At 36.3% G+C, this 27,944-nt stretch overlaps 2 protein-coding genes across 5 annotated transcripts in view; both read right to left on the bottom strand.

Moving 5' to 3' along the window:
- Positions 1-11,655: 11,655 nt before the first annotated feature.
- Positions 11,656-13,297, bottom strand: LOC149001375 (uncharacterized). Its single transcript, XM_089137621.1, has one exon. The coding sequence runs from the start codon at positions 13,222-13,224 to the stop codon at positions 12,853-12,855; it is 372 nt and encodes a 123-aa protein (XP_088993747.1). The 5' UTR covers positions 13,225-13,297; the 3' UTR covers positions 11,656-12,852.
- Positions 13,298-17,496: 4,199 nt separating this feature from the next.
- LOC149001374 (kinesin-like protein KIN-7K, chloroplastic) overlaps positions 17,497-27,944 on the bottom strand; it is a 45,496-nt gene continuing 35,048 nt past the window's right edge. For all 4 annotated transcript variants that reach the window (XM_089136154.1, XM_089136157.1, XM_089136153.1 and 1 more), the window contains 7 exons: positions 22,834-23,061; positions 21,635-21,775; positions 21,423-21,548; positions 21,281-21,331; positions 19,800-19,847; positions 19,509-19,709; positions 17,497-18,471 (listed from right to left, as the gene is read on the bottom strand). In XM_089136154.1, coding sequence (XP_088992280.1) covers positions 17,893-18,471; positions 19,509-19,709; positions 19,800-19,847; positions 21,281-21,331; positions 21,423-21,548; positions 21,635-21,775; positions 22,834-23,061 — 1,374 coding nt within the window. In that variant the 3' untranslated portion in view covers positions 17,497-17,892. The remainder of the gene's footprint in view (positions 18,472-19,508; positions 19,710-19,799; positions 19,848-21,280; positions 21,332-21,422; positions 21,549-21,634; positions 21,776-22,833; positions 23,062-27,944) is intronic.

Raw genomic sequence — 27,944 nt, 5'->3', positions numbered from 1 at the left:
AGGGCTCAAGGGTAGTATGGGTATATCATTGTCATCTTCTCTAATCTCTACAGCTAGATAGATAGAGAGAGCAGTTCTTTTTGTTAATAAAGGAACTGTTTGGTAAGCAAAAGCATTAAAGATAAAGCTAAAGGTGAAACCGTGAAGGGACTCTTTCTTCTTTAGTTTTTCTTCCCTCTCTTTTCTCTCTCATAATATATTCCTTAAGTTCTGCTCGTGTGTGTCTATGCGCCTCTGTGAGAGAGAGACAGAGAGAGAGAGGGTCATGGTTGCATGGGGAAGTGAAGCGGGTGGGGTTGGGGTGGCCGGCCATGAGCACGCAGCTAGGGCTGGGTGTGAATTGTGATGCAGGGTGGCTTTATCTCTTTGGCTTTATTGAATTTTGGGTCTCTTAAGGGGGTCAGAGTCAGAGTAGTGCAGAGAATATGCTCTTGATTTAGATAGTAATCAGTAGGTAATGACGAGTAGAAGCCACATTGGTACTTGTTTCTTGTGGCATAGAGTAGATTGAATTGTTCACCTGTCTGAGAGGTGGTGAGATTTAGGGTTAGGAAGCATTATTGGTGGGATTGAATAGGGTTGAGTACCCGACCCGTTTTTGGGGGAGGAAGGGAGGTGGGTTTGAGATGGATTCAAGTTGGGTTCAACTTCGGTGCAATGCACGACAATGTGTCGTTTACAGTCGAGATTGAAATCTTGGACAGTCCATTTCGGTTCTCACCACCTGTGAAATGGACAGTCGAGATCGAAATCTTGTTCGAGATTTGATCTTGAAAGTCAGTGGCAGGTGTTGCGCATTTAATGTGCAACATTGAAGTTTACTTTATTCAAGTTTGTCACGTAAATATTGATGGATTCAAAAATAGAGTAAGTAACAGTGATGAAGAGAAACTAGAGAAACTACAATAATTCACGGGAGTATTTTGAGGAAACATATGACATGAAATATTTATGTAGCGGACTTTTCTTAAGGGGCTGATACCCTAGTGGTTGCGAAGAATGTGGATCAAGTTTGAAACTGGTTTTGCCTCATGCTTACTTTCTTACCGTATTTACTCAGAAAAGAAAGAAACAAAAAACCATGAAGATAGAATTATTCATCGAGTGTCAAAAACATTTAAAACTCTGTAACACCAAATGGTAATACCACCCCATTTTCCCTCAAAGCAAATAGAAAAATAGAATGCTTCGTTGCAATGGGAACAAGAAAGCGAAGTGAAGTGAAAGGAATTGTTTTTTTCTTCTTTTTATGTCATTTGGCTGTAAATGAACTAAAGTGAAATTAATTTTACCAAGCTATTTGTTGGGATGTAAATTCTTGTAAATTTTTTTTTTAAAATGTATAAATCAACTTATTTTATTGTAAGTATCATGTTTGTGATATTTCATGACACAAGACTCCTAGTACAATTTATTGCTTGAAAAAAATCATCATAAGTCTTCTCAATAGATGCACACTTTGTATTGCAAACATACACGTCATGTCCATTTACTCATTTTGGACAAACGCATGGATAGTCTCGGTCTCTAATGTTTGTAATTTCAAGGTGAAGATGCAAATATGTTTGCTCTCATTTACCAGCATTTTCATTAAAGATGGAGAATCCAAAGTCAAATTTAAGATTTCCAAGTTTTTAAGATAGAGAATTGAGAGTCAAATTATTCTATTTTGAAAAAAATCTATATCCTAACAATCAAATATCTAAATTTTTTTTTTTAAGAAAATAAATTTTACTTTACATCAAAGTATCTGCATTTCCTTTGCAATCAAACGAGCTCATAAGGGATAAGGACAAGATGGGTCAGCCTGTTTTAAAACTACTCTTTTGGAAGGAACCCGAATCCAAGTTGACTCACTACATGAGCAGCAGCTACTGAGTCCAAATAAAGATCCTTTTCCAATTTCAATACAAAGTGAGAATAAGTATTATATCCTTTGGAGTCATATAGCAATCAATCTTTTCTGTACAAATTATCTCATCTCATGTTCTATCACACTGCTTTGAGCTGTTCTTGGTGCTTTTGGTTGTACCTTTAATGGTTGAAGAGAGAAGAAAAAGGAAAAAGGAATGAGAAAAAGAAAATATTCTCAGTTATTATAAGAAAGGTAACACTGGACCATCTTTGGATTAAGATCTAACGATGATTATCCATTTCATTTCATACCTTTTTCTTTTCCTTGGAATTAATTATCCATTATCATATAAGGTTGAAACTGTGTTTTCTCCTCTTTGCAGGAAAAGATGTCATCAGTGAGGAGGGTTTTGTGTGTTATACTCTTATACAGCTATATAGAGACCACTACAGAGCAAGCTTGGCTCAGGTCAGCCTTATTTTAAGGTGAAAGGAGAATTTTTAAAGATGGAATCAAAGAATAAAGCCAAAAAGAGACTCAACTCCACGCTCCATCGAGAATGTCAAGATCCAAAGGCTCAGATTCTGTCAATGCATTAACGATGTCTATGGCAAATTTCACAGTGGGTGGCAAAATGGTTGGTCTGGCCGGGTTGAGCCCAGCTAAATTTGAAACCAAACGGCTGGACCAGCCCTATAATATTTATGAAATGTTGTTACATACCTTGTAGGGCCTATTCTAGTGTATGAGCGTTAGATTGAGCCAACCCATTATGAGATTAGTTACCGACTTGACCCGAGTTATTCCATCAGCTCCGGAGATTTTGGTGCATGTACTACCAGTGTCAAGGGTTTGAATCTCGAAAACAACTACATGAAATAAGTGAAAGCTGTTAAGAAAAAACTATACCTATTGACTTGAATGAAAGTAGAACCAATTGATTGAACTTAACCATTGAGTTGATGACGAATCCAACCGGTTCAGATCAGTCAAAGTTGGACCAAGCAAACCAATTGCCACCCAAGATCAGCATGAAAAATTGTACTTTTTACCAGAAATTTTAGCAAAATATGAAACTATACATACTGTGAATCAACAAGGTTTGGTACTTGGTTTGTGAGGAATTTTAGTCGGTTAAAAGGGAAAGCTAGCTAGGAAAAACAAAAGCAAAAGATGAATAAAAGCCTCTGGAATTGGAATTTGGAATTTTGGAATTGATGCTATACCTTATTGCCTTTCAATGATAGCTTTGCCTTTAAACAAGTGTTCGTGAGGGTGAAGGGTTGAAGTCCCAGCTTGGGATACTCTTCACGGCCAGCCACCAGTGAGTGAAGAATTTTATCTCTTAAAAAGGCTTAAAGGTCAGTGCTTTCCCACACAGATAGTCGTCACTAGAGCAGAGTGCAGAAGGGTATAGGTCTAGCTAAAGACTAAAAAGAGAAAGAAAGAGATAAAAGAGACGATAGAATCTTGTTGTCTCCTCAACAGTTACTAGTCATAGAACAAAGCTTCCTTTTTCATTTTTCAAATGTATCTCAAGTAACCCAACTTATATTCTGCGATAATCAAGCTAGCAAGCTCCCCAGGCTCAAAGTCCAATCAAGTGATTGTAGATGTTGATGGGGTTAGTTTCATGAATTGTTCATATTCATGCACGGTTGAGTTTGAAATTACAGCTAAATGTTGTTGAAAGCAAATGTATTGGCTTGACCCACTAAAACCTCTCTCTCTCTCTCTCAGTACTAATGAATAATTGAATCTATCAATCTGGTTGCCATCGATGGGCTATTACAAGCAGGACGTGTGCTTGCTAGCTCATTCTTTTTCAAATATTCTTGTTCGAGGTCAGAAAGCTTATGTATCATTAGATTAAGGTTCCATGCTTGTAGAAGAAGCTATGAGGCATCTTTGATCGATCATCCACCATCATACCACTTAATTTTATTCACCTTCCATGATAGAAACAGCAATAACACAGTTTTCTTTCATTCCATCATCTTCTTTTACGTACAGCACACTGGCTGCACAAGCCGAGGCTACATCAGGATATGAACATGCATTTAGCAATGTTAGTTAATGATGCTTAATGGGTTTGGACTTGAAAACATGTTAGTGTGATGATTTGCAGGTTTGGTTTTTGGGGCAACTTGTAAGGGATCTTATATGAATGATGCCATTCTTTACATACTTCTCAGTGGAGTGGTCATGGGTTCGACCCTTGCAGACGACAAAGCTCCCTCTGAGAGTATAATCGAGGTGCATGCAAGCTAGCTTGGATGAACCTCCGACACAAAAAAAATAAAAAAAATGATGCCATTCTTTACACGGTCATTGGTGTGGCATGTTGATTCCTCCTTCACACTCGTCAAGAGATCTTCTCTCTTTCTCTCTGATTGTTGTGTATCTTACGGGTATGAATTTGTGACCGAAACCAAATATCGAATTCTAATCCAAGCCAAATTAATCAATGGATTGGTGGTGAAAAGTACCAAATGAGTTTAATGAGCGAATCTCCATTCCTCACTGAATTATGTCCTAAACTAGCATATGAGATAAAGATCTCATCATATTAAATATATAACGAGTTTCTAATCATCCAAAGCTGTCTACATCAGAAAATTCCCTCTTGTGATGATTTACCATCCGATGCTTTTCTTCTGCAATAAACTTGAAAGTTGGAATAAAGCTTTATTAGCCAAACAAAGCTCGAGACTCTTGATTAATCCAACTTTCTTATCGGCCCAAGTCATGTCTGCCAAATATTTTAGCTTGGAGGTTGATCGAATGTCCGTCATACTACTCATGGGGTTAGAGAAGTATTTTAATGGGAAGAGATCTGCTAAGATATGGTTTTTAACTAAGCAGGTAAGCAAAGGTTTACATACTAGACATTTATCATGACCAATGGGTTATTCTCTTCCTTTTAAATATATCTCCAGCCCCCCCACAAGCCAATGGGCCTTCACTTGTGCAGAGTTTGATTGATTAGCCGAATCTACGTTGGAAAAGAGATTTGTTGGCCTCTGTATTTTCTCATTTGGAGGTTGATGCAATTCTGACCATTCCCATCCTCTCCCCTAATACTATGGACTTATGGGTATCGTACAAATCAAAGCAATGAACTTTCAAGGTAAATTAAGCCTACTACCAATGTATGGCAATGTCTGACTTCCAAGGTAATGTCTCTTCACATCATCATCATCATCATCATCATCATCTTTTTCTTGGAATAGAATGTGCAACATCCCTACCTTACCAAAGATTAAGCACTTTTTGTGGAGAACATTTTATGAGTCGCTTGGTATAGGAAAATCTCTTTTTCATAGAAATGGTGTTCAAACACTTTTATGTCTTTTATGTGGTAAGAATATTGAAAATTTTGGTCATGCTTTACTATTTTGTTCCCATGTAAAAGAATGTTGGAGAATGTCTCCTCTTAGGCTAGATGTTTTAGATTTTCATGATTGGATGTGTTTTATATCTAATAAATTTAAAGAATGTGAGAATTTGAATTATTTAGATCAAGCGTGGAGCTCTCTTGTGTAGTGTATTTGAAAATCTAGGAATTCCATTCTTTTTAATGGACGTGATCCTTCTATAAGATACACACTTACATCTTCATACTTTATGTGTAGAAATTCAATCTTTTTTGTACTAATACTTAGATCTCATGGGAAAAACTAGAGCAGCATACTGTTTGCGTTGAGTGGAAAGAATGGATAATGATTTGGAGTTATTTTATACTTTTGTCGATAGATCATGGGATTCTAGATCCGAATTCAGCGGCAAAGGATGCATTTTGTGAGATGCTCAAAAGGCTTTTATGGCAGCCCAATGCATTGGAAATGAAGGCTCATCAACAGCCTTGATGGAATTGTAGGCAATTAGGAATGGTCTCCTATTGGTGTAAAGTTTGGGAATTTCGAAGGTACATCTTAGCTCGGATTTCAAACTGGCTATTCAAGGTCTTAGTTCCTCTCTTGATTGGAGGTGTTTAAACTTATTTATGAAATTAGAACAATTGTGTTGGATTTCACATATATTAGATTTGCTTACATATCTAGGAATAGAAATAGCTTTGCTAACTATTAGCTCTGGGAGCTAAGCTTTTTAAACTATTTAGACATTGGTGGGTTATACCGGATTTTTATTTGCGATTCTTGGCTGCTACCAATGGTGGTGATTGTGCCACATAATCCAAATAAGATTGACTGGTTGAGAATCAAATGGCAAGGGTTTGTTTGTAAATACTATTTTTTATTTTTACATTTTAAAGGTTTAAAGATTACTCATTTACGTACAAAATCATACCCTTCATTCACTCGACTCTCAAATCCTCGTTTCGATTTGGTTTGGATTACGTGGCATGATCACCACTGTTGGCAGCAGCAGCAGCTGTTGCAAGTAAAAATCCGGGGTAAACCACCTTGGTTTGTTGTTTCACCAAACTAGTTCCTCTCCAAGACTTTGGTTTTTGGATGCTTTTAATTAATGAAAACTTCGTAGTATTGATTAAAAAAGAAAAAAAATGAGAAGTTTGGAACCACAGATAATCTGTCTCTCCGTGCATTTTGCTTTTTAATTTTCTTCAATTTCTTTTGGTTCCCCACCGTTAGGATTCCTCCAAGCAGATCAAGCATCAAATCTTTGAAAGTCCTCATTCACGAACTCTTATTCTTTGCCTTTATATCTTAAAATACATAAATGTGTGTACTTCAGACTTTCTTATTTGGAAAGCTAATTTCTTTATTAACTAATAACAATTGTAAGCTTTTAGTAGAGAATATCGTTTTAAAATAGGACTCAACATTCAAATTCTTAGACTACACATACCTCTTTCTCTCTCAGAAATTGATCTATGGATGATGCTTTCAGATTCCAAATTGAACTCTTTATCATGCATGGGATCAGAGCTAAAATCTTTTGAATTTTCCTGTACTCATCCATATGAAAAAGCTACTACCCTTGTTCATGTCTTTGATAACTATACATGTTCTTAAGGTTAGCTTCAATGTATAGGAATCAAAAGTGGAATATCATTGTTTGCATGGTCGAGGGGATAAAAAGAAACGAAGAAGAGTAAAATTAACTCAACGTTCAAATTTTTAGACTATAGATACCTGCTTCACTCTAAAAACTTCATCTATGTATAACACCTACAGACTCCAAATTGGATTCTTTACAGTATCAGAGTTAAAAATCTTTAGAATTTTCCTATACTCTTAGAAAATTTATCAAGACTCTATTTCTTGAAGAAAAAACATGGCCCTTTTCAATGAGTTCTTGATCGAGTTCAAATCAAATTTGTTACCAACTAGCATCGATGGGCAAAGCTGTTCCTTATCATTGCTGGTTTCTTTTGTTTGATTTACTAGGTTTAGGCTGTAAGAGAGGTTTCACCTTATAATAAATAAAATTCTTTCTTACCAAAAAAAAAAAAAACACAGTTGATATGAATCTTTTGCAGCTACTATGCTCAAGCCACTTGTCCCTTCATATGCAGACTTGATTCCTCTGATACATAGCCATGAACTGCATAACATAGGTCATCTTAGTAATTCTCCAAATCCTTCTCTGGCTTTTGCTATTTAGAATTTGAATAGAAGCTTCCATGGGGGACACTTCGGTGGTTTCTCCTGTGGTGGTGGTTGGTTTGGCTTTTCCTCTCAGAAATGGAATATGATTGTATGCGTGAAGGGGTTCGAGAAATAAAAGAGTAGAATTAGCTCAACGTTCAAATTCTTAGACTACACATACATCTTTCTCTCTGAATAATTCATCTATGTATAACGCTTATGAATTCCAAGTTGAACTCTTTATCATGGTATCAGAGCTAAAGATCTTTTGATGTTTTCTTTACTCATCTATATGAAAATGGTGCTACATACTTGTTCATGTCTTCGAGAACTCTACATGTTCTTAAAATTCAATTCTAGAACCGACTCAGTTCTTGGATAAAACTTGAATTTGAATTGCACCATCATTATTAGAATTGAACCGAAACTAAACTGAATAATCAAAACTAGACCAATGGACACCCTTAGTACTACTGTATCTGATTTGAGACTCTTCTTCACACTTTCTTTTGGCAAAGAGAGCATCTAGCTACCTTCAATTTCTCGATGGAAGATCCCACATTAAGAAGAACAAATGATGATATGAACAACTTGTGTTTGGACTTCTTATTGAGCCTACTGGGCTGTGCCCAGTACTGAATCAAGCTGGTCTAGTCCAATCTTTGGGGAATGCTACCTTTTCTCTGAGACCCAAATTAAATTCACCTGTACAACCCAAGCTCGTTTAGAGAAGAGAACTTGACTCCCAAAAACTAGACGACAATGTGATTTGTCAAGAAATAATCATGACTAGGCCATTAGGGTTCAGTTTTGAATGAAATTAGACTAGTGGATCCTACAAATTTGTGCTTAATAGAGGCAACAACTGATAAACTTTGCAAGAAATTTGGGGTCAAGCACATGCTGAACCATGATGAAGGGGAGCAAGAAGCTTTTCACTCCTTTACATAGCCTTTGACTTGGGAGCTTGAACTACTAGAAATCCTGGACACAACAAACTATTATTAATTCCATTCTGTTGCAGTCAAATAAAAAAATCGCCTGAACCCTGAAAAAAACCAAAGAAGCCATATGTCAGTATAGAGCATGGAAGCTATTCTAAATCAGTATCCATTAAGAGTTAGAGCAGGGCTTCATTTTTAGGTAGAAGAGAAGGCTTGTTTCCAAACATACATTAATGGACCAATATGTTAGGGACAATGGGCAAAGCATACAAGGGATTTTAATGTGGTTCTGACATGGGGCCAGCTTGCGTGCACCACGATTAAATCCTCAAATTAATGCCGCCGAATGGGTGCGAATCCAAGACCTCCCCGTGGGAGGTAGAGCCTTTAACCGCTTTACTAACCCATTATTGGCAATCCCCAATGTATTGCATTAAATGAACCCAATATAGTCCATTAAGGAACCCATACGTAAAAAATGCAAGAATAAATTCAAACTGAACAAATCTAGGATATGTAGCTCTTATATTAACCGGTCTGTTTTGAAAAAAAAATCATCTGCGGTGCACAGTAGTGTTTATTCTAAATAGAAAGCTACAATTAAAGGTTTAACTTTGAATTAAAAAAAAATCTTCAATAGTTTTTAATTTTTTTTTTTAGTCACTTGTTTGGCATATAAATGCATTGTTGTGCATACAAGAAAGATGTGCACAGCAGATGATGTTTTTGTGTTTATTTGGATCTAACTTCATCAAGCCAATTTTCTGGCTATGAATTAATACAGGCATGCACCGAAAAATAGATATATTATTACCAATTAAAGTCCATCATGATCAATTATTTTCAATTAAAGCCCATCAATCAATCTATCTTAATTAACACCGTCCACCAAAAAAGATGATGACTTTAATTGACCAATCAGTCCCAATCAATCAATTAAAGATCAACAAGCGATCATCAACTAGGTGACACTTGTACACCTGAGATTGTATGCTTAGAAGGGTTAATTAATTATCTAATCCTTTCCCTGAAAACTTTTCTTAGATGTGTTTATATATCCAATTTAGATTTTGAAGTGTGAATGCCTGCAATACATATACATATCCAGAAACTCATTGAACCTCTAAATTAAAGCACTTGAACAAATGCCAATCACAAGATCACAAGTCTCCTTTCTGGCTCCCTGTGAGAATGAGAATGATAATGACTCCCGGGAAGGGATGATATCTTGACCAGCCTACCCAAGAAAGACAGGCCAAGATAAGCATTGATTTGGTAACAAATTAGGTGGATAGATGTGCCAATTGTATCACAAAACGAGTATCCCAAAGTCAAAATCCAAATTATTTCTCAGTGAGGTTACCAAGATTTGTCTTGGTTGAAAAGGACTGCTTGGCAAGTTTGAGAGATTGTCTTCAAATAAGAAACTCCTTTGTATGATATTGTCTATGATATTGTCTCATCACCCAAAGACGAAAGAGAAAAGAAAAAAAAACTACGTGAGCTTCTTCTTTACTATAGTATTATATGTAAAAGAATTTGTATTTGGTTTGAAACTTTATTACTTACTTCCTAATGAGATAAACAATGTTATTAAAACTTTTTATAACAGTCACAAGTAGTTGAGATAGAACTCTTTACAATTAGGTTGAGAAAGTAAAGAGTTTTCAAATTTGAAACTTAAATATTTGAAGAACTCGGATAGATTTTCGTTGGACTCTTTATCATCCCCCCTCAAAACTTTTTTTTTTGGGGGGGGGGGGGTACCCATAGTACTTTGGATTGATGCTCTAGAAAGATATGTGCCGTCAATCCCTTTGTAAAGATGTCTACTATCTACTTCTATGATCGCATGAGTTGAACCTTGAGAGTGTCTCTGACAAAGTCGTAATCAACTTCTATGTGCTTCATCCTAGCATGCATCACTGAAATTGCAGACATTGAAGTGGCTGAGATGTTATCACAATAGATAAAAAATGACTTGGGAACCTAGTATTGAGATCTAATAGTAGATAGGATAGCTAGAGAACTTCAGATGCTATCATAGCTAGGGCTTTGTATTCTAGAACGTAACACTACAGGTTGTTTCTTGGAAGACCATGAGATCACATTACGTCAAAATTTTTTACAAAAACCTCTAGTGGATCGGCATGTATCTAGACATCCTACTCAATCTGCATGTGTGTAAGCTGTCATGAGATTAAATTGTGTAACTTTGAGAAGAACTCCTATACCCACTGTATGTTTAACATACCTTAAAATTCTAGCTTTTGGCAGTTTGGAGATGATCATTTGTCGATTGGTGCATAAATTGGCATACTTGGTTGGCTACATAAGAAATATCTAGCTTAGTTATGGTTAAGTTTGCAATGCACCTACTATTTTTTGATATTTAGGGGGATGTACCAATGGTTCACCAGTTTTTCCCATATTTTGGATCCTGAAGCAACAAGAGTGGTACATGGTTTTGCAGATTCCATTCCAGCGGTTTATTGGGTGTAGGAGAATTGATAGTGTGAAGGGTTGTTGAGGATTGTGCATCAGGTAGAATGGGTGATTGGTTCTTGTGACCACAATAGAGTCGTTGTTCATGGGGAAGGAGTTTAGCTCTAGATCAACAAAGGTGATGGGAGCATATATGTTTTTGATTGTGATGATGAAAGTTGTGTAATCAACACCTAAACCATTCAACTTGTAAGCTACCTGATCTGAATCTGTCCCTCGATCGTTGATAGCTGCTAAGAAGTTGGTTATGGATTTGACACAATGAAGTAAGCATGTAATAGAGATGTTGGCTTTGGTGATTGTTTCTATTTCGTTGCGAAGAAAGGTACGATGTGCTGTGGATTGTTGTTGAAATAGTTCAGCTGGAGAATCCTAGATGTTTTTTGCAGTTTTGAGGCCGAGTATGTGTGAAGAAAGATATTCGGTTAAAGTTGCATTGATGCAAGCCCTCATAACAAAGTGATCCGATTTCCACCAGGCAAGGTATTCAGGGTTGGGAGTGGTGGTATTTTCGACAGTGATGGTTGTAGGTGGAGTGACAAGAGATCCGTCAAGGTGTCCTAGTAGATTTGAACTGATGAAGATGAATTTGAGTTGTTAATCCATAGCAGGTAATTAGAGCCATCGTGCTTAACAAAAACCAAGTTTGATAGATTGGTAAGGGGAAAAAGGTGTTGTAGTTGTAGGTGTTGCAGCCATGAGATTTGTAAGAAGGCAGGGAGGAGTTTTGCAGGAACCCCCCCCCAAAAAAAAAAAAAAAGAAATTATTGAATCTTGAGTGGCTCAAATACCATGAAAGAATTCGTATTTGATTTGAAATTGTATTATTTACCAAGGAGGTAAGTAATTTTATTTATAGAAATAACTCAGGTGTTTTAAAAAGATAGGACTCTTTACAACGGTCGCAAGTAGTTGAGGTGTGACTTTTTACAATTAGGATGAGAAAGTATAAGATTTTCAAATTTGACCTTTTAAGTTTCAAAATTTAAAGTACCCAGATGGATTTTCGATGTACTCTCTTTATCAATAGGATTTGAAAACATCAGTGTGAAGAGAGTCTCAAACCCATGATCACATCATTAGTGAAGTAAATCCTGGGATTTTCATTTGAAACCAACCAATAGAATTCTAATCTCTGGCTCAAATTTCCCAACGAATCCAATACATCCAGAGTGGGGGAGTGCATAAATATAAACTAGTCTGTCTCGGATCTCCTCTGGAAACCAACCTTAGTTGAGCACTGTATTAGTTTAAAATGCTTGCTAAGATTAAATTATCTTCTTTTGTCTTAAAAAGCAAACGACCCACCACCCCCACCTCAAAAGAAAACAAAATACTGACCAAGCAAGTGAAATCTAGCCAGACCCACTTTGAGATTTAAGAGCCAACTTTCCCCAAAAACCCTGCATGAATTACAGCCTCCATCACCGGCTTAATTGGAAACAAGCTTCATATACACACTAAGAAACCTGAATCTAGCAACTGATGCCCATACCTATTAATCCAAAAACTAAGTTGTCCACTAATCCCATAATCTTCATCAAGAAGTGGATTTCAAATTGGGCTTCCAGAGTACCATATTGAAATTTGAGTAAAACATTACCATCAATGGTGGAGAGGCAATCAGAAATAGCACTAAACTTCCACCACAGCAGAGCTTAAATTAGGGAAGGAAATTAATGGTAACTAACTACACATAATGACTCATTAATTTACTTTCACTGTACTTAAACAACATGCACATCATACCAAAATCTGGAAGCCTTATCAGAGCTCCCAAAGTCTATAAGATTAAGTAGAACTGCAAACAAGTTAGTAACAAGGCAAGTAGATCAAACTAGAGTTTAAAGGAAAAAACAAAGGAAAAGAGAGGGGGTGGGGGGAAGAAACACAGAAGCTCACACTTTTTGGTACAATAATTACAGATTTTCACTATCATAACCTCCATTACCATCATCATCGATCAGCTTTATCATCTGCTTAGAAGAGGAAACCATCTCTCATGGAAGGAAGACTGATACGAGATCATGAACATGAGGAAGACCAAGAGAAATCCAACTCCCCATGGGGTTCCACCAGCTCTGTGCAGTGAATCTTTTTCCGGCAAAGTGATGCCAAAGGGAGCCCTCCTTCTGTCTTCACTGGAAAGCCAGTGAACCACAAGCAACAACACAAGAGGAGACAACATTAGCATCAGCTTGAACTGATCCATCAAGTCCTCAAACATGGACTCATAGTTGATGTACCATGAGAAACCCATAAACAGTAACAATATTACAAAGAAGAAGCACAAGGGTAAGGGAACGGAGAGCCACTGGTAGTATCGAGAAGAATAGTAAGCCATGTCTCTTCTATGTAAGCTTGAAAGGAGTTTACAAATGAAGCTTCTACGATTTCTAAATGGCTTTCTGAGGATACCAGAAGACTTTTGATAGGAAAACTAAGCTAGATTGCTTCTTTATATAGTGGGTAATGTCAGGTTTGTTTGTTTAAGGAGAAAAGTTGATGATGGAAAATTAAAAATGGTAGGAAGGGCTGTGCAACTTTACTTGGATGGCAGGGATTCCAACTTTTTCACGATCCATCAGGATTCTTCTTTAGGACGGTGAAGAGCTTTACAAGTTTACATGGTTGAGATTCAAGGTTTTTAGTGGGTGGCCAGTGAGGTACTGCCATGTAGCACCGAAGCACCGACCGTGGACCAGGAAACCAGTTTTCCAGGTGGGGAAATTAAAAGAAGTATTATAATAGAGGTAAGGTATGGTGGTCCTTGTCATTCCTTCTCTTTCTAGTTGCAATTTGCAAATATCCGTTTATATATCAAAAACTACTCCAAGCATATGCAGGGGATCCACGGTGACTCAGTGATTGGGGACTCTGCCAACGAACAGCTGTTCTAGTGGTTGAAACCAACACCTCTTAGTGAAGAGGACATGGATTCTACTCTCGGTGAGAGCATATTAATATTCCCATCATTCGGTTTAATAAAGCCATTTTGTACAAAAAAAAAAAAAAAAAAAAAAAAAAAAAATCTATCGAATTCATATTTGCATTTGGTATTCAAATATTTTCGATTACTAATAGGATATGGATATGATATGTTGGGTTCGGGTGTTTTGTATTCTGTGAGTCCATGTAATTATGGTTTTTGTTGTGTTTGTAATTGAAACAGTGTTTGGGTCAATTACTAGTACTGAGGTAAAATTGTAATTACATTGAAATTATGGTTTTAGGTTTCCCTGTAAATAGTCTCTGTGGGATAACCTATAGGTATCAATCTCTAAGAGATTGATGAATCAATTCCTATAGGGGTTGGAGAAACCCATCCTGAGGATAAGGATGTGACAAGCAAATGGTAGCACTTTGTGGGTGTGAGGTTTCTTGGAAATAGTGAAATTCATTTCTCTCTGGGTGGACGTAGGCATTATTTTGCCGAACCACGTTAAATCCCTCTTGTGTGTTTTACTTGTGTTATTCTCTGTTTGTGGTTGTGCATCCATTATCCCTAACATGATATACTATTTCTTACGATTATTATCTATTTGAGAAAATTATTTGATTAAGTTACCTATTTGGATTTATTTTTCTTATTTTTATATTTTTATTTAAGATATGAGACTATTTTTCTAAATTTTGTGGTAAAGATTCCAACAGGTAGTCCAAAACTTGTATTCAAGTCTATTTAGAAGAATTTACTTAAGAAAATAAGCATCTGACCATTGTTCGAATCCGACTGAATCCATCAAAATATAATAAGATGTGAATACAATATTACCACTATCCTATCCGTTTACCACTCTGGTGAATATTACATATATCACCTTCCAAACTTAACTTATTCAAAAGTTATGTGAAGAGAGATAGGACAGCTGGGGTCCACCATAGGGTATTATTGTCCCTTTAGACTTATATAATGGAGAGAAAGAAAAGAAAACGAAAGGGTGGAATCCCTAGGTTGCAAAAGACAAACTTATGGCAAGTTGGCAAATGCCATGATAAGTTTGGCTTTGGATCCTTGAAAGGCTCCTATCGCTGCTGGAACTTTGGAATGGGCACCTGGGCCGTTGGATGAACTCAGTGAGTTGACGCGCTCTTGGGAGAGGAGTGAATCCATAACGGTTGGCAACTGCCCTAAAAGCCTGGCCTTGGATCCCATAATAAAGTCTATTGCTGCTAGAACTTTGGAACCGAAAATAACGTTACAAATAATATTTTTATTTTGAGTAACAAAAGAAAAGTTCATATAGGTAGGGGTATAAACGGATCGGATCGAATAATGGTAATATCATATCCGTATCCTATTATATTTGGATGGATTCGGATTATATTCTATCAGTTTTCGGACGGAGTCAGTTGGATTTGGATGATAATCGGATAGTTATTTTCTTAAATAGATTCTTCTAAATGGGAATGAATACAAGTTTTCGATTGCCTATTTGTATCTTTGCCATTTAATTTGTGAGGACTAGGTTTGAAATTTAAGAATTTATCAACTTTGGTAGCTATTTTAGTAAAAAAATATAGAGAAATAGTCACAATATCACAGGTAAAAAAATTATAAAAATAAGAAAAATAAATCTAAATAAGTAACAGAATCGGATAATTTATCGGACGGATAATAATCGGTAAAAAAAGGGTGTAACATATTCGGAAGATGTGCGACTGGCGTAGCTAACTCTTCTTGATTAGTCAGGGAAAAGTCTTGGAAACCGGGGTTGGCAAACAAAAAAAAAAAAAACGAGTACCCCTAAACGGATGCGGATGTGAATTCAAAAGTAAATTTTGATTATCCATTTACACCCCTAAATATAGGGTTTGTAGAATGATAAAGATTTATACATTTTAGTGAAGAGGTTATACGGTATACTCAAAATTTGTCTTGCAGGACTTCCAGAAATTTTTTGAAATAAATACGAGGATCTATAAAAAGTTCTTGTATAGCTGAGTTCACCATGAATGCATCAAATTTCCTTGCCACTGACTTCATACTTGTTTTAGTTAATATAAGTTTTTCTTCAACTTGCAAATCATTTCCATTCATTTCAAATCCTTCTGTTCATATTTTCAATACAGTTAGTTTTTTGATCACAGAAAATGAAAATATATTACTTAAAATAGATATGTGAGTTACAGGTCTGCTCACTACTAAATTCATTAGTGCTGCTATGGCTACATGCAGCCCTAATGATGCTGACGTGAGTCCAGTGTTTGATAGAAGTGATGGGGAATTTAAAAGTCAAAAAGTTGCTCCAAATGTTAGGCAAAATTTACTAATCAAGGTTTGATGTCAAGTGCATTCGCCAGTGATGCTCAATTTCCTTGCCACGGACTTAGAACTGCATCAGTCCAATACACCTTTTCCAACTTGCACCAGTATGTTTATTTCCGTTCAAATCCTGTCTATTGCCGATATCTTTAAGCCTTATTTAGATTATTGTCATGTGTATAATCTCGAAGTAAAATATTTTTTTTTTTTGGGTAATAGTCCTCACTTCTGATATATATAAAAATTGCAGAAAAAGAAAGGTGGAATCAATCGAGTCATCCTTACCGTTGATCTCTGATCGATCCGGTGGTTCTGGCATAAGTCAAGGTTCAGGCTTTCCCTATCACAAGATGCTCTATATCGTAATCTATCACCAGGGAAAGAGATAAGATCTGCCTTTTTTTTTTTCTTCTTTTTCTTCTTTCTAAACCAAATAAAATAATGGGATAGCATGAGACGGAAATAGCAAAAAGCAAACGGAGAAATGATGGAAATGGCTCCACTTTCATCAACATTCTCCGAAACGGTTGTTTTGTTTTCACTTGTTGGGATTTTGTTGAGAGAGCCGACATCTATTTAAAAAAAAAAGAAAAAAAAAAAGAAAAGAAAGAGAAGGCCGACATCCATGGGAACTTGGAAGAGATGGGGAAGAGAACTGGTGGTCATGCTCATGTCCAGTTGCCCATGAAATATAGAAAGTTTGTGGTTAATAAATTGAAATTGGAATTGGAATTGTCAAATCAATGGAATAGGTCAATTTGTATTGGATTTTGAGTTATGCTTATTATTATTTCTCTCCTTTGTATCCGTCCAAGTGTCCCTCATTTTTTTTCCTCTGTGAGCATGAAAGGCAACCCTTTTGCTAGAACTGGTTCAATAGCTCCCCAATGTTTGTTTTTGGTGTTTGTCGTTTGCTTTGGTTGTAAAATGCTACCTTGTATTCTTTGGGATATACATCAGTCATGTTGACAATTTATTTTGTTAATTCCCGGGTTTTTATATATTTTTTCTAAAAAAAAAAAAAAAAAAAAAAAAGGAAAGGCCCAACTCGAAACCACCTGTTCCTTTGCATTTTTGCCCACCCACTTCATTGGGAACTTCTTTAGTTGCATCATGGGTGATATGGGATATGATAAATTCATAGGTTGGGCTGGGGTTGGTTTTGTTGGTTATTTTTATGAAATTGTCTTTATGGAAAATTCTGGGTCTCCCCTCTACTTTAATCACCCAATCTCTCCACATTGATCATCAAAAAAATTATTCCTCAGCCAGTGATATCAGTTCATCCTAAAACAATTACAATTCATTTTTTGTGTTAAAAGAAAAGATTCCACCGTATACCTTCTCCAATTGATCATGAAGAATGTATATTTCATCCTATTATATTATTATTATTTTAAAATATTTTTGTCAATCTATGTGATATTAGCTAGAAATTTAATTTTACACAGGGTGAATTTGTCTTATGTGGGGACGTGGGGTTGAAATAATTAATTTTCATAGGCAACATTAGCAAAGGTTAGCATTAGCATAAGAGATCAACAGGACAAAGCAGTAATAGCACAAAACAACGGAGAACCAAATGAATGGGACACCCTCAACCCCGTAGAAAACATACATTTTTTTTTCTTCTTTTCTTCTAATGGAAATTGCAACCGACAAACTAGACTTTTTACGTTTTTTTTTTCTCCACTTCTATTCTTTATTTTCCCTCATTTACATTATGCACCAAGTTTTATAGCTATTCTATTGAAATTGCTTTGTTGGAGAAGAATCATTCAGAAAGTCAGTTGTATCCACTAGCTGAAATAAACGGTCATCTTTGTCTATTCCCTGGGATTTTTTGAGCTTGGCCACCAGAACCCACATATTGGCAAGCTCATTCTCAAGATAAGCTTCTCTTTGTTTGGATTCCTCCACTTTCTTTTGAAGTTCTCCTTCTTTTTGGTCCTTTTCTGTCAAAGCAGTTTCATAGGACAACTCCCTCTCTCGACTCAAGGCAAGTTCTCTCTTGAGGTCTGCTTGATATCCCCCTGGATCAGAGCGCCTGGAAAGACCATCCCTCTTGACATTCCTGCCAGAACCACTGGCTCTACGTTGGCTAGGGGAATTCTGTAGCACAGCCAACTCAGAAGCTAATTTCTCATTATGGTTCAGGAGTTTAGCAACTTCTTCTGATAATGCCTTGAGTTCTACAGCTGCAGCAGAAGCCAACCCTTTGGCATATGAGCTCTCTTCTGCCAGTTTCTGGTTTCGAACTTCTAGTTGATCTTTTGCTTCTGAAAGTTCAGCCATTTTTCGTCTCAGTTCTTCAATCTTGGTAGCCTAATTGGGGGGAAAAAAGAGAGGCAAAGATATGGGCGTCAATAGCTGATTCAATCAAAATGAAAATGTAATAATTGGAAAATCCTCAGTACAATATCAAGCGATGCATGCATGACAGTACTTGAGTTTCAGGATTGTCATGACAAAACATGCATATATCTACAAAGTACTCAAACTATAAATAACCTTAAATAAATATCTAAATGAGGAATTTGAAATTTAAAACCAAGAGGATACTAGTTCCCAAAATCAATGCTGCAAGCTACCAAAGTTGCATATTTATTTCTTAAGGTAAGATCCACAGAAGACTGGAATAGGATTCAAAACTAATACAGAAGAAACACATTATAGAAAAGAAGATAGGATCCATCTTGTTAGTGCGACAAGATGAAACGGCTTCTTGTCTGGCTGATGTATCTGTTTCACAGAACTAATATTGTTCATGAGCCCCTAGCTTCGGTTATTTTAATTAATTTAATTATCTTTAAACAAAAAATTTACAATGAAGGGACACTTTCAGATGCAGTACGTTTGAGAAACATCAAAAAATGCGTGCACAAGTGTATAAATATGCTCTCTTAATGAAAATGAATAAAATCAAGCAAAAGTATGATTGACATAAAAACCCAAAAAGCATAGAGCAGACGTATTATTGACGGGGTTGTCACCCAGAGGCAACTTGGATATCTAGTTTAGTGGTGTGTCAACCATGGCTAAATATGTTGCCTGGGCCCTCCTGAATGACCAGTTGCCAAAGTCACTCCTAGAGTTCCATGTATCACAGCACCAGGACTAAATGATAATTACTGCTTTCAAATGTTTTTGAGAGCTGAATACATCATTATAATTAGTAAGAAAAAACATTTCCAAAAGTAAAAGTCTAGCAGAATTACCAAGAGAAGAGCATATAATGTCAAAAGAAATCATCCATTTTATTGTATGCTAAGCTTCAGTCAAAAGTCCAGCTCATCACAAACTTTATCCCATAACTTGAATTACTAAAGAACAATTAATAGAAGAGTCATGTTACTGCAAACCTGTTCTTGCAGGAGCTTCTGTTCATTATCATCTCTCAAGTTCGAATTTTCTTTGCTTGTACAGTTTTTCCCTTGGATGCTTCTCCCTTTCGTGTAGTGTTGAGAAGGTTGCACAGGGTTGGAATCCCTCAAGTGAAGTGCTTCAGACAGCTGTTGTTTTAACACAACAACTGTCTCTTGCAATTCTTCATAATCATGTATCTAGAGAAACAGGATATATGATATCAAAACTTGTAATTCCAAAACATACACACACACATCACATGCAAACACGTGTGAGATAGAGAGAACCTTTTGGTTAAGCTGCTCTTGAATTATCTTGTTATCAGCAGTTTTCACCTGAACCAAATAAAAACAACAGGATTCTTAGAACATGTGTGAAGGATGATGACTAAATACAATTATGCTATAATTCACTGACACCATGGTTGGTTGCAAGGGATATTAGAGGGAAGAAAAGTGAAATTCTTTAAACCTAGAAAAATACTTTCATAATCATTAGCCCAAGTGATTGTAAAAGCTACTTAAATGTGATACTATATTTAGCAATGATACATTTTGCATGTAATTTTTAAGAGAATTGGATGCAAAGTGGAATAGCCATGGGTTAAATTTCAAAGCCATGGAACGGGGGGGGGGGGGGGTTTCAAGGATGCTCTACATACTTTTCAGTTCACCTCCTTGGTACCTCCCAAATTTTCAAAAGCTTTATTTGCCAGGTGGCCAACTCCAACTGTGCCAAAACTTGATAGGTGAGTAGGGACATTGATTTACCAGGCTCCCAAAATTGGACCCCATTTGACATGCCACATTAAAGATATTTTGGCCGACAAGATGGATTTCTCCAGTGGGCCGAACAGAAAAAATTCACATATTTTTTAGAAAAGCCTTTCTTCTTTTCCTTACATTCTAGAACTTGAAATTGTGCCAACACATGACTGAAACATGATAGCAATAAAATCAGCGATTAATTGTGGCAAGAACTACATCTAAGAATTCAGGTAAATTTATTATGATCCTGTACATATGCAAGAAACGGTGCTTCTTAGAAGTGTTAGTTTGCTTTCTTGGTATAGGTTGATACTCATCCATGGCAAATCAAATGGTTTATGCAAAAATAATAAACTTGATGTGCAGGCTGAGCACGGTTCAAAATTCTCGTGAGATTTCGCTGAAATCTTGACTTTGCCAGGATGAAACACGGTCCAAAACGAGATTCAGTTAGTTGACTGAACCTCGACAATTTCTCGCCGTGCTAACATCTTGGAAATTTTAGCAGAATTTTAAAAATTTCAGGGGGTTGTATAATATAAAATGTAAGTAGTATTTTTAAAATTATAATTGAGATTTGATTGCTTCTAAGTACTTGTTCTTGCATTCTAATGGAAGTTACAATGTTTTCTTGTATATCCATGTTTAGGTTGGTGAAAATACATGATCTAGTTTCGTCTGCATATATCCAGGCATGTGTGATTCAAGAAGATCAGTTTGTTCAGGTTTTGGTAAACAATAACATTCCGTTTATTTTTATTGGCCTCAAATGAGTTTGTAAACAAAAAATCAGACCAGAAAAGCACCTAAAACCCACCAAAACACTCACCAAAACATAGTACATCATTGTACCATATTTCGCCGAGATCTTGGCGAAATCTCAGTAAAGGTCGAGACACCGAAATGGGACGAGACGAGATTTTGAACATTGAGGCTGAAAGGAATAGCCATATGATCAGGAGGATGTAAGGGAAGAAGTAAAGAGCATAGGTCGGAATTACCTCAAGTTCAAGAGACTTCTGATTCAATTCCTCCATCAGCTCAGCCAAAGCCTGCAGCATGAGATTAGAACCCCAAAAACCTATAAAAGCTTCTTCTCAGAGAAAAGCTGCCTATCTTATCCAAAAGGTGGCTGACAATTACCTGAGACAGCTCCACAGCATCCATCTTGCTCTGAGAAGCTAGAACAGAGGCATCAATTTGCTTCTCCAGGGAAGCTATCTGCTGGTTTTTTGCCTTGATTTCATCATTTAACCTCCTTATTTCAACCTTGAACAAAAAATGCATCAGTATTTACATCATAAGCGTATGAATACTAGTTTTATCGTGAGTAGGTTAAGGAATGGAGATATTACATGAATCTGCTCCTTCTTGGGGTTATTTGTAGCCTCTTCTGACAAGCGCTTCAAAGCACTTGATTGCAGAGCCACTTCCCCAGCCAAGATTTTTTGTTGCTCTCTTAGAAGTTCTATTTGGTCGATAATTTTTACATTAGGCTGGCATCAGACAAGGCATATATATTAGAAAAATGAGGAGTTAAAGTCATACTGAAAAACAATGACCGTGCATGTTTTAAAAATGAGTGCAGAACAAGATAAACACATCATATGAACTTATCAGAGCTATACTAATACAATAATAACATAACTTGTATAGCCTGGTGACCTTGATTAAGATGGTTTTAAAATATTTACCCAAAATACATGAAGGCGTTAAAAAGCAATAGGATCTAGAAGAGAATGGTGGAAATGGAATTAGCATGACAAGACTGATGTTCACTTAAAAAAAAATTGTTCAGTGTTAATGCAAGATACGTAGCAATAAAACCTAGTTATGAATGACTGGTCAGTATATACCAAAGAAACTTAAACCTGTCAATTGGTATCAACACAAGATGCCTTTGTAGTGGCAAAATTGTTAACAAAATGTAACTGGGTTAGCCGATTACAAGAGCTTCGTGCAACTTGGAACATTGAAATCAATTAAAGGTAGAAACAACACAAATCACTACACCTTATCCTGAACATTTAGGGTTGGTTAAATCAATTCTCCATCATGGAACTTCAATTAGGGCTTTATCTTTCTGCACTGAAAAATACATAAGAGATTTGAACCAAATGTGCACCCAACAGTTTCAATGAGACAACAGACTTCATGTGAGTTCTATTCATTTAATCATCAGAAACTCCTTTTCTTCTCGAAGCTATTTCACAAGAAATTGAACGCAAGGAAAATATGATTGCTCAACAAGAACAAGAAAGGATAAACGGTTGAAGCTCTCTGTCATTTTTTATTTTTAAATTTGGACAAATGACAACCTCAGACATAAACATTTAAAGACAAATGGACTATATGAAAACAAAAATTGCAGCAGAATTGTCAGGCTCCCAATCTTCTTTCAGCAGACTGACTGCATTTGCCACAGAATCAGAGAAGCTGATTAAAATAATTTACGGTCCTACATCTTTTCATGCACAACTTATTTTCTATCAAGTTAGCATATACTGAACAGAGCCCATGGTAGAGTTGACTCTTGATAAATTATGAGACATACCAAAAGTGTGTCTTTCCTGGAGAAAGAATTTTCAGGATCTTCACTATCATGATCAGCATCTAACAAAACATCAGGGGGAGAAGTTCCTGCGGGTAAAGAATTGGAAATTCGGGGCTCCGTTGGACAACTGCTTTCGGCTTGTGGAGTTGAAGGTGTAGTAACCGATTTTGTACCACTTGATTTATCACCATCGGTACTGGTCATGATCATCAAACCATTATCACGTTTCTGAAAAGAAAAAAAATAAATCAAATTATAAATCAATCATCAAAGGAGATCTAAAATGAAATAGAACTGTCAATAGAGATAATCCCTAGCCAACCCAAATATAACTGTCAATAGGATAAAATGTGAGTAGTTAGGGATTATTTATGCGAGTGTTTGGGCAGCCGTAGGCTTAAGGACTCGCATTTTATCTCTATTTATAACCCCTAATCAACCCTAATTCTCTCTCTCTCTCTCTCTCTCTCTCTCCCCCCCCCCCCCCTCTTCTCTCTCAATGTAACATAATACTATCAGAACAGCAGCCACTTCATCATTGCATTGAATCATAGGGACTTCAAAAGCAAACTATGTACGTGAGAATTTATAAAATAATAAAAAGTAACGTGATGTAGAACCTGGACAGAACCAAACCAGCCTCAGATGGACCAACTGGATCAGGTCAAACCGATCCAACTGTTCTTCAAGAAAAGCCCAAAAGTGGCCAGAACAGTTCATGTGAACAATAATGTGAACAGTGTCACAGCCGTTTCGATCTTGGTGGAATATAATTAGGAGATCATGTGGGGCCCAAAGACCAGATCATGTTAAGATTTTCAGAAGGGGTCAATTTTGTCTTATGTGTGGGAGAGTTAAGATTTAATTTATTTCTACAGATCTGAGAATCAGATTATTATTAGCATATCCATTTAATATTTTAGATTTAGTACTTTCTATTTTCCTATGTAACTAAAAAAGCGAGGTCTCCATCTCTATCTGTATATTATAGGTTGCATCAGCCTTAACCAATGATGATTTGAATATTGATTAGCTGAAGCTTTGCTTTGGGTATACTATTCTCTTGTCCAATTTAAGTGATAAGATCCAGGGTCTTGCTGTGAGAACTACGCACCTAAGGTCTAGGGAACTTGTTGTGGACTACAAATTCCTAGCGCTGAAGGAGCCTTGCTCTGAGGACTAAATCTACCGAACTTTTCCCCCTTTTCTCTTGTTAAAAAACTACAATTACTGTCCTTGTGTAGCTGCTGCTGATTGAAGAAGACCACTTAAGAGCTTTAACATATACACCATCATCTGCTGCTGCTAAAGGCCTGCAAACACAGTTCAATTCCATCCCAAGTCGCTGAAAGGCTACTGCTAATCCCTAGTTAGAATCTGATGACTGACAACTGGACTGCTGAACCTTCTTCTTCCCCCCTTCATCTTGCAAACCCTGTTGGCTTTATAGATCTTTCATTGAATCTCATTTTCCCCTTCACTCATTCCATGAATCCATCCATTCCACTATTAAAACGTAAGCTTTCTATTTTCATCCATCCCACCATCACAAATGGAGATTGAACCATCATATTCACCTCAAATTCAGCATAGTCTCATCTCACTTAGACATCTATTCAATCTAGGTTTGCAGCCAATCAGTTGGCTGGTTTGTTCTTGGCACTAAGTTTCTAATATAGAGGTTAGTTTCTATTTTGGTGACCATCCAAATATCTCCCAATCCAACTCTAGGAATTGGGTGAAACTTGCAGCAATTGTTCACTGCCATAGAAGCTTCATTTAAACCAAGGTTGATTATATACTCAGTGGCTGGTAAGTTTCAGACTTAAGTTACATTGATCATTGTTTCTAATTCTCTGAATTTGTGGGTTAACAAGGTCTAGGTCATCCTTGATCTTAGCTTTAAACTAAATGCATGATTACCAATAACAAAAATCAGGATAGAGAAACCATATATGCAGATGGACAAGAATCAAATGCATAACAGGTGCCATGTCTTCAAAGATGGTATTTGATAAATAAGAGATTCTGAGAACTCATCAATCAACAACAACAACAACAAAAAAAGAAGGTAAGGGGTGGGGGTTCTAGATGACAAACCAAAACCTTTGATGCAGCAGAAACAGCAGTTACTGTTCACGATGCACTAACGTGAAGCAGAAACAGATGTTACTGTTCATGTTACAGTAATGTAAATACCTATCAGATAGTTCTTCATATTTGGTGGGCCCTAAGTCCAGCTTGTGGGGGAGATACAATATAATTTATATAAAACATTCCCATGGGAGTTTTAGAGAGATAATTTAGGGTTTTGTTATTTATTTATTAGGATAATCATGTAATCAGCTTTTTAATTCGGGTAGGCTATCTAGGATCAGTTTTAGTTTTAAATTCCTAAGAGTCCTTGTAGGATCAGTAATTTGCTGGTTTTAAATTACTAAGAGTCCTACTATAATTGTTTTTGTATTGAAGCATGTCTCTTTTATTATTCAAACATTTGTAATCAGCTTCTTGAGAAATAGAAAAATGAAGTAAAGCTTGAGTTTTGTATGCTGCAGCTCCCCCCCCCCCCCCCCCAATCTCTTCTTTTCATGAGTGTTCTTCTCCATCTTCCCCTGCTTCAAGTTTGATTCTTCTTAGGTTTCCCCTATCTTCTTATCCTTCTTGCTCCTCTATTCCATCCCTCATTATTTGATATTAGAGCCCAAACCTGGGTAAATTTCTTCTCTATCTCGTAGACTCTTCAACCTTCTTGTCTCTCTTCCTTGCTTTCTTCTCCTCCCTAAGATCCTTCCTCCTTTTCTTTCCCCTAATTTCTTTTCTTAGTGATTGTCACCAAACAAGGCAGCAGCAACCCATCAAATCCTTATTATGTGTTGTCAATTGAGTGAGGCAAATTTTGTTTTTTATGCAACTCGAGGATGAATTTATTTTTAATAGGGGAAGAAATTGATGCAGCAGAAACAGAAGTTACTGCTCATGCTACAGTAATGCAAATAGTAATCTATGAGATAATTCTTCATATTTGGTGGCCCCAAGTCCAGCTTCCAAGGAGATAAAATAGGGACTGTTTTTGTGGGAGTTCTAGAGATAATTTAGGATTTCATTATTTTATTTATTGGGAAAATTATGCAATCAGCTTTTTCATTCATGTAGGATATCTAGGATCAGTTTTAGTTACTTTTAAATTCCTAATAGTCCTAGTAGGATCAATTATTTGTTAGTTTTAAATTACCGAAAGTCCTACCTTAGTTGTTTCCATATTGAAGTACGTCTCTTTTATTATTTAAACATTTGTAGTCAGCTTATTGAGAAATAGAAAAGTGAAGTAAAGCTTGAGTTTTGTACTTTTGCAGCACCCCTCTCTTCTTTACTTCTTTTTCTTCTTCATATGAGTATTCTTCTCCATCTTCCCCTGCTTCAAGTCTGATTGTTCACAGTTTTCCCTTTCTTCCCCCTAGCTTCTTATCCTTCTTGCTCCTCTATTCAGTCCCTCATTAGCCTTCCACCAGAATGAGGTGAACTTATCAAATAAACCACCCAAATAAAAAAAGAAAGAAAGTAGGCATTTTGCAGTTACATCTCCCCCCTCCCCCCCACCAAAAAAAAAAAAAAAAAAAAGAGGAAGAAAAGAAAAAGAAAAAGAAAAAAGGAATTAAAGAATAAATTGAAGCTAAAGGCAAAATTGTGTTCATGGACCTGTTAGTTGAGTTAGTTCTACAAGTCACATTGTCACTGCACCCTTTATAGCTCTATTTTATCTATTATTGAAAATATTTGTCACAATTAACTGGGGGAAAAAGAAACAAGTACAAGATTCACATTCTTCAATGAACTATAACTAATAGACTCATTTCCAAATTCTATGCTACTTTATTTTATAGCAAAAAGCAAACAAGTTTCAAATGGGAGGATCAAACTAAAATAAGGAACTTCACTACCAGGATGAGAAATCAGCGGCAGGCACCTTAGAGGGAAGGTGACTGTCGAGAAAGCATGGTTAGCTACGGGAGGAAGATGCTACATGGAGAGGATATATGTTTTAAGAGGGGAAGGGAGAAGCAAACTGGTCCACATCTAAGGCAACCACAAAATGGGCAAAAGGTAATTCATGATGTGGCCCCCAAATTTTCACACAACACATGTTAGCTGCCTTGAATTTTTTTTTAGGATGTTCATCCATAATCCATAATTTCCATTGGGTTCAACAAATTCAACCGATGTACGTGATTAAAGAGAACAATTAAAAGAAGTAGCAGAGATTGAGCTGTTTTCTAGGAGTTATAATTCAACATATGGTAAATCATATCTATTTATATAAATTTTAAAAGTTTCAGACTGAATTAAGTACAAATGAGAAAATGAAATAATACTGCAAAATTTAAGCACTTTCACAAGTTTTAGAAGTATGTGGGTTTACTTGCGTTGCAGAAGGGAATCCTTTCTTGGAAACAAAAATCCTCCCTCCTATATGGTACAGTATATAGATTGAGGGAAAGAATCCAATACCCAACTAGTTAATAATCTCAATAATTTCTTAGTATATCTAATATCTAATATATAAAAAAAAATATCACTTTTTAAAAACATTTAGCAGATGCCACATGTTAGATTAGAACACAGGATATAAACAAGTATTTTTCCTTACACTACTAAATTTCTACCCTTTATGTCATTTTATTCTGGTTTTGATTGCCAGCCTAGATTATGAAATTTTAAACCATATTCAATAGTTTACTTCAGCATCAAAGCAGTTGCAGATATTTAGTTATGCCTAAAATAGCTGAAGTAGCAGTCACAACAACTCAAAATTCCAAGTAAGTCACAATTTGACTCCTTGGCCGTCTAGCACACAGTTCACACCAATCATTCTCTTACATTCTGAAAATTCCAACCTCCAAAAAGAACCTTCCTGTGAATCTATTCACGATGACCTTCCAAGCAAAAAGAACCACTAGGAGGAGACCGTCTTAGGTTCTAGCAATTACAACCTCAAAACTTCACTTAAAGTTTTCTTCCTTCATAATGTTTCTTCTTCTTAGTTGAAATCTGGAACACAATAACCAGCTCAAAGAAAACTATTTACCATATTTCTTATGATTTGAAACCCC

The sequence above is a fragment of the Hakea prostrata genome, chromosome 10, assembly GCF_041222555.1.
Source record: "Hakea prostrata isolate BN-2017 chromosome 10, UWA_Hpros_2, whole genome shotgun sequence".
NCBI classification, from domain to species: domain Eukaryota; kingdom Viridiplantae; phylum Streptophyta; class Magnoliopsida; order Proteales; family Proteaceae; genus Hakea; species Hakea prostrata.
Note: the sequence above shows the minus strand (reverse complement) of the source record. Positions and strands in the feature narration are given on the sequence as shown.

Excerpts from the sequence above, each read along its gene's own strand:
- LOC149001375 (XM_089137621.1), bottom strand. The coding sequence starts at position 13,224 with ATGGCTTACTATTCTTCTCGATACTACCAGTGGCTCTCCGTTCCCTTA.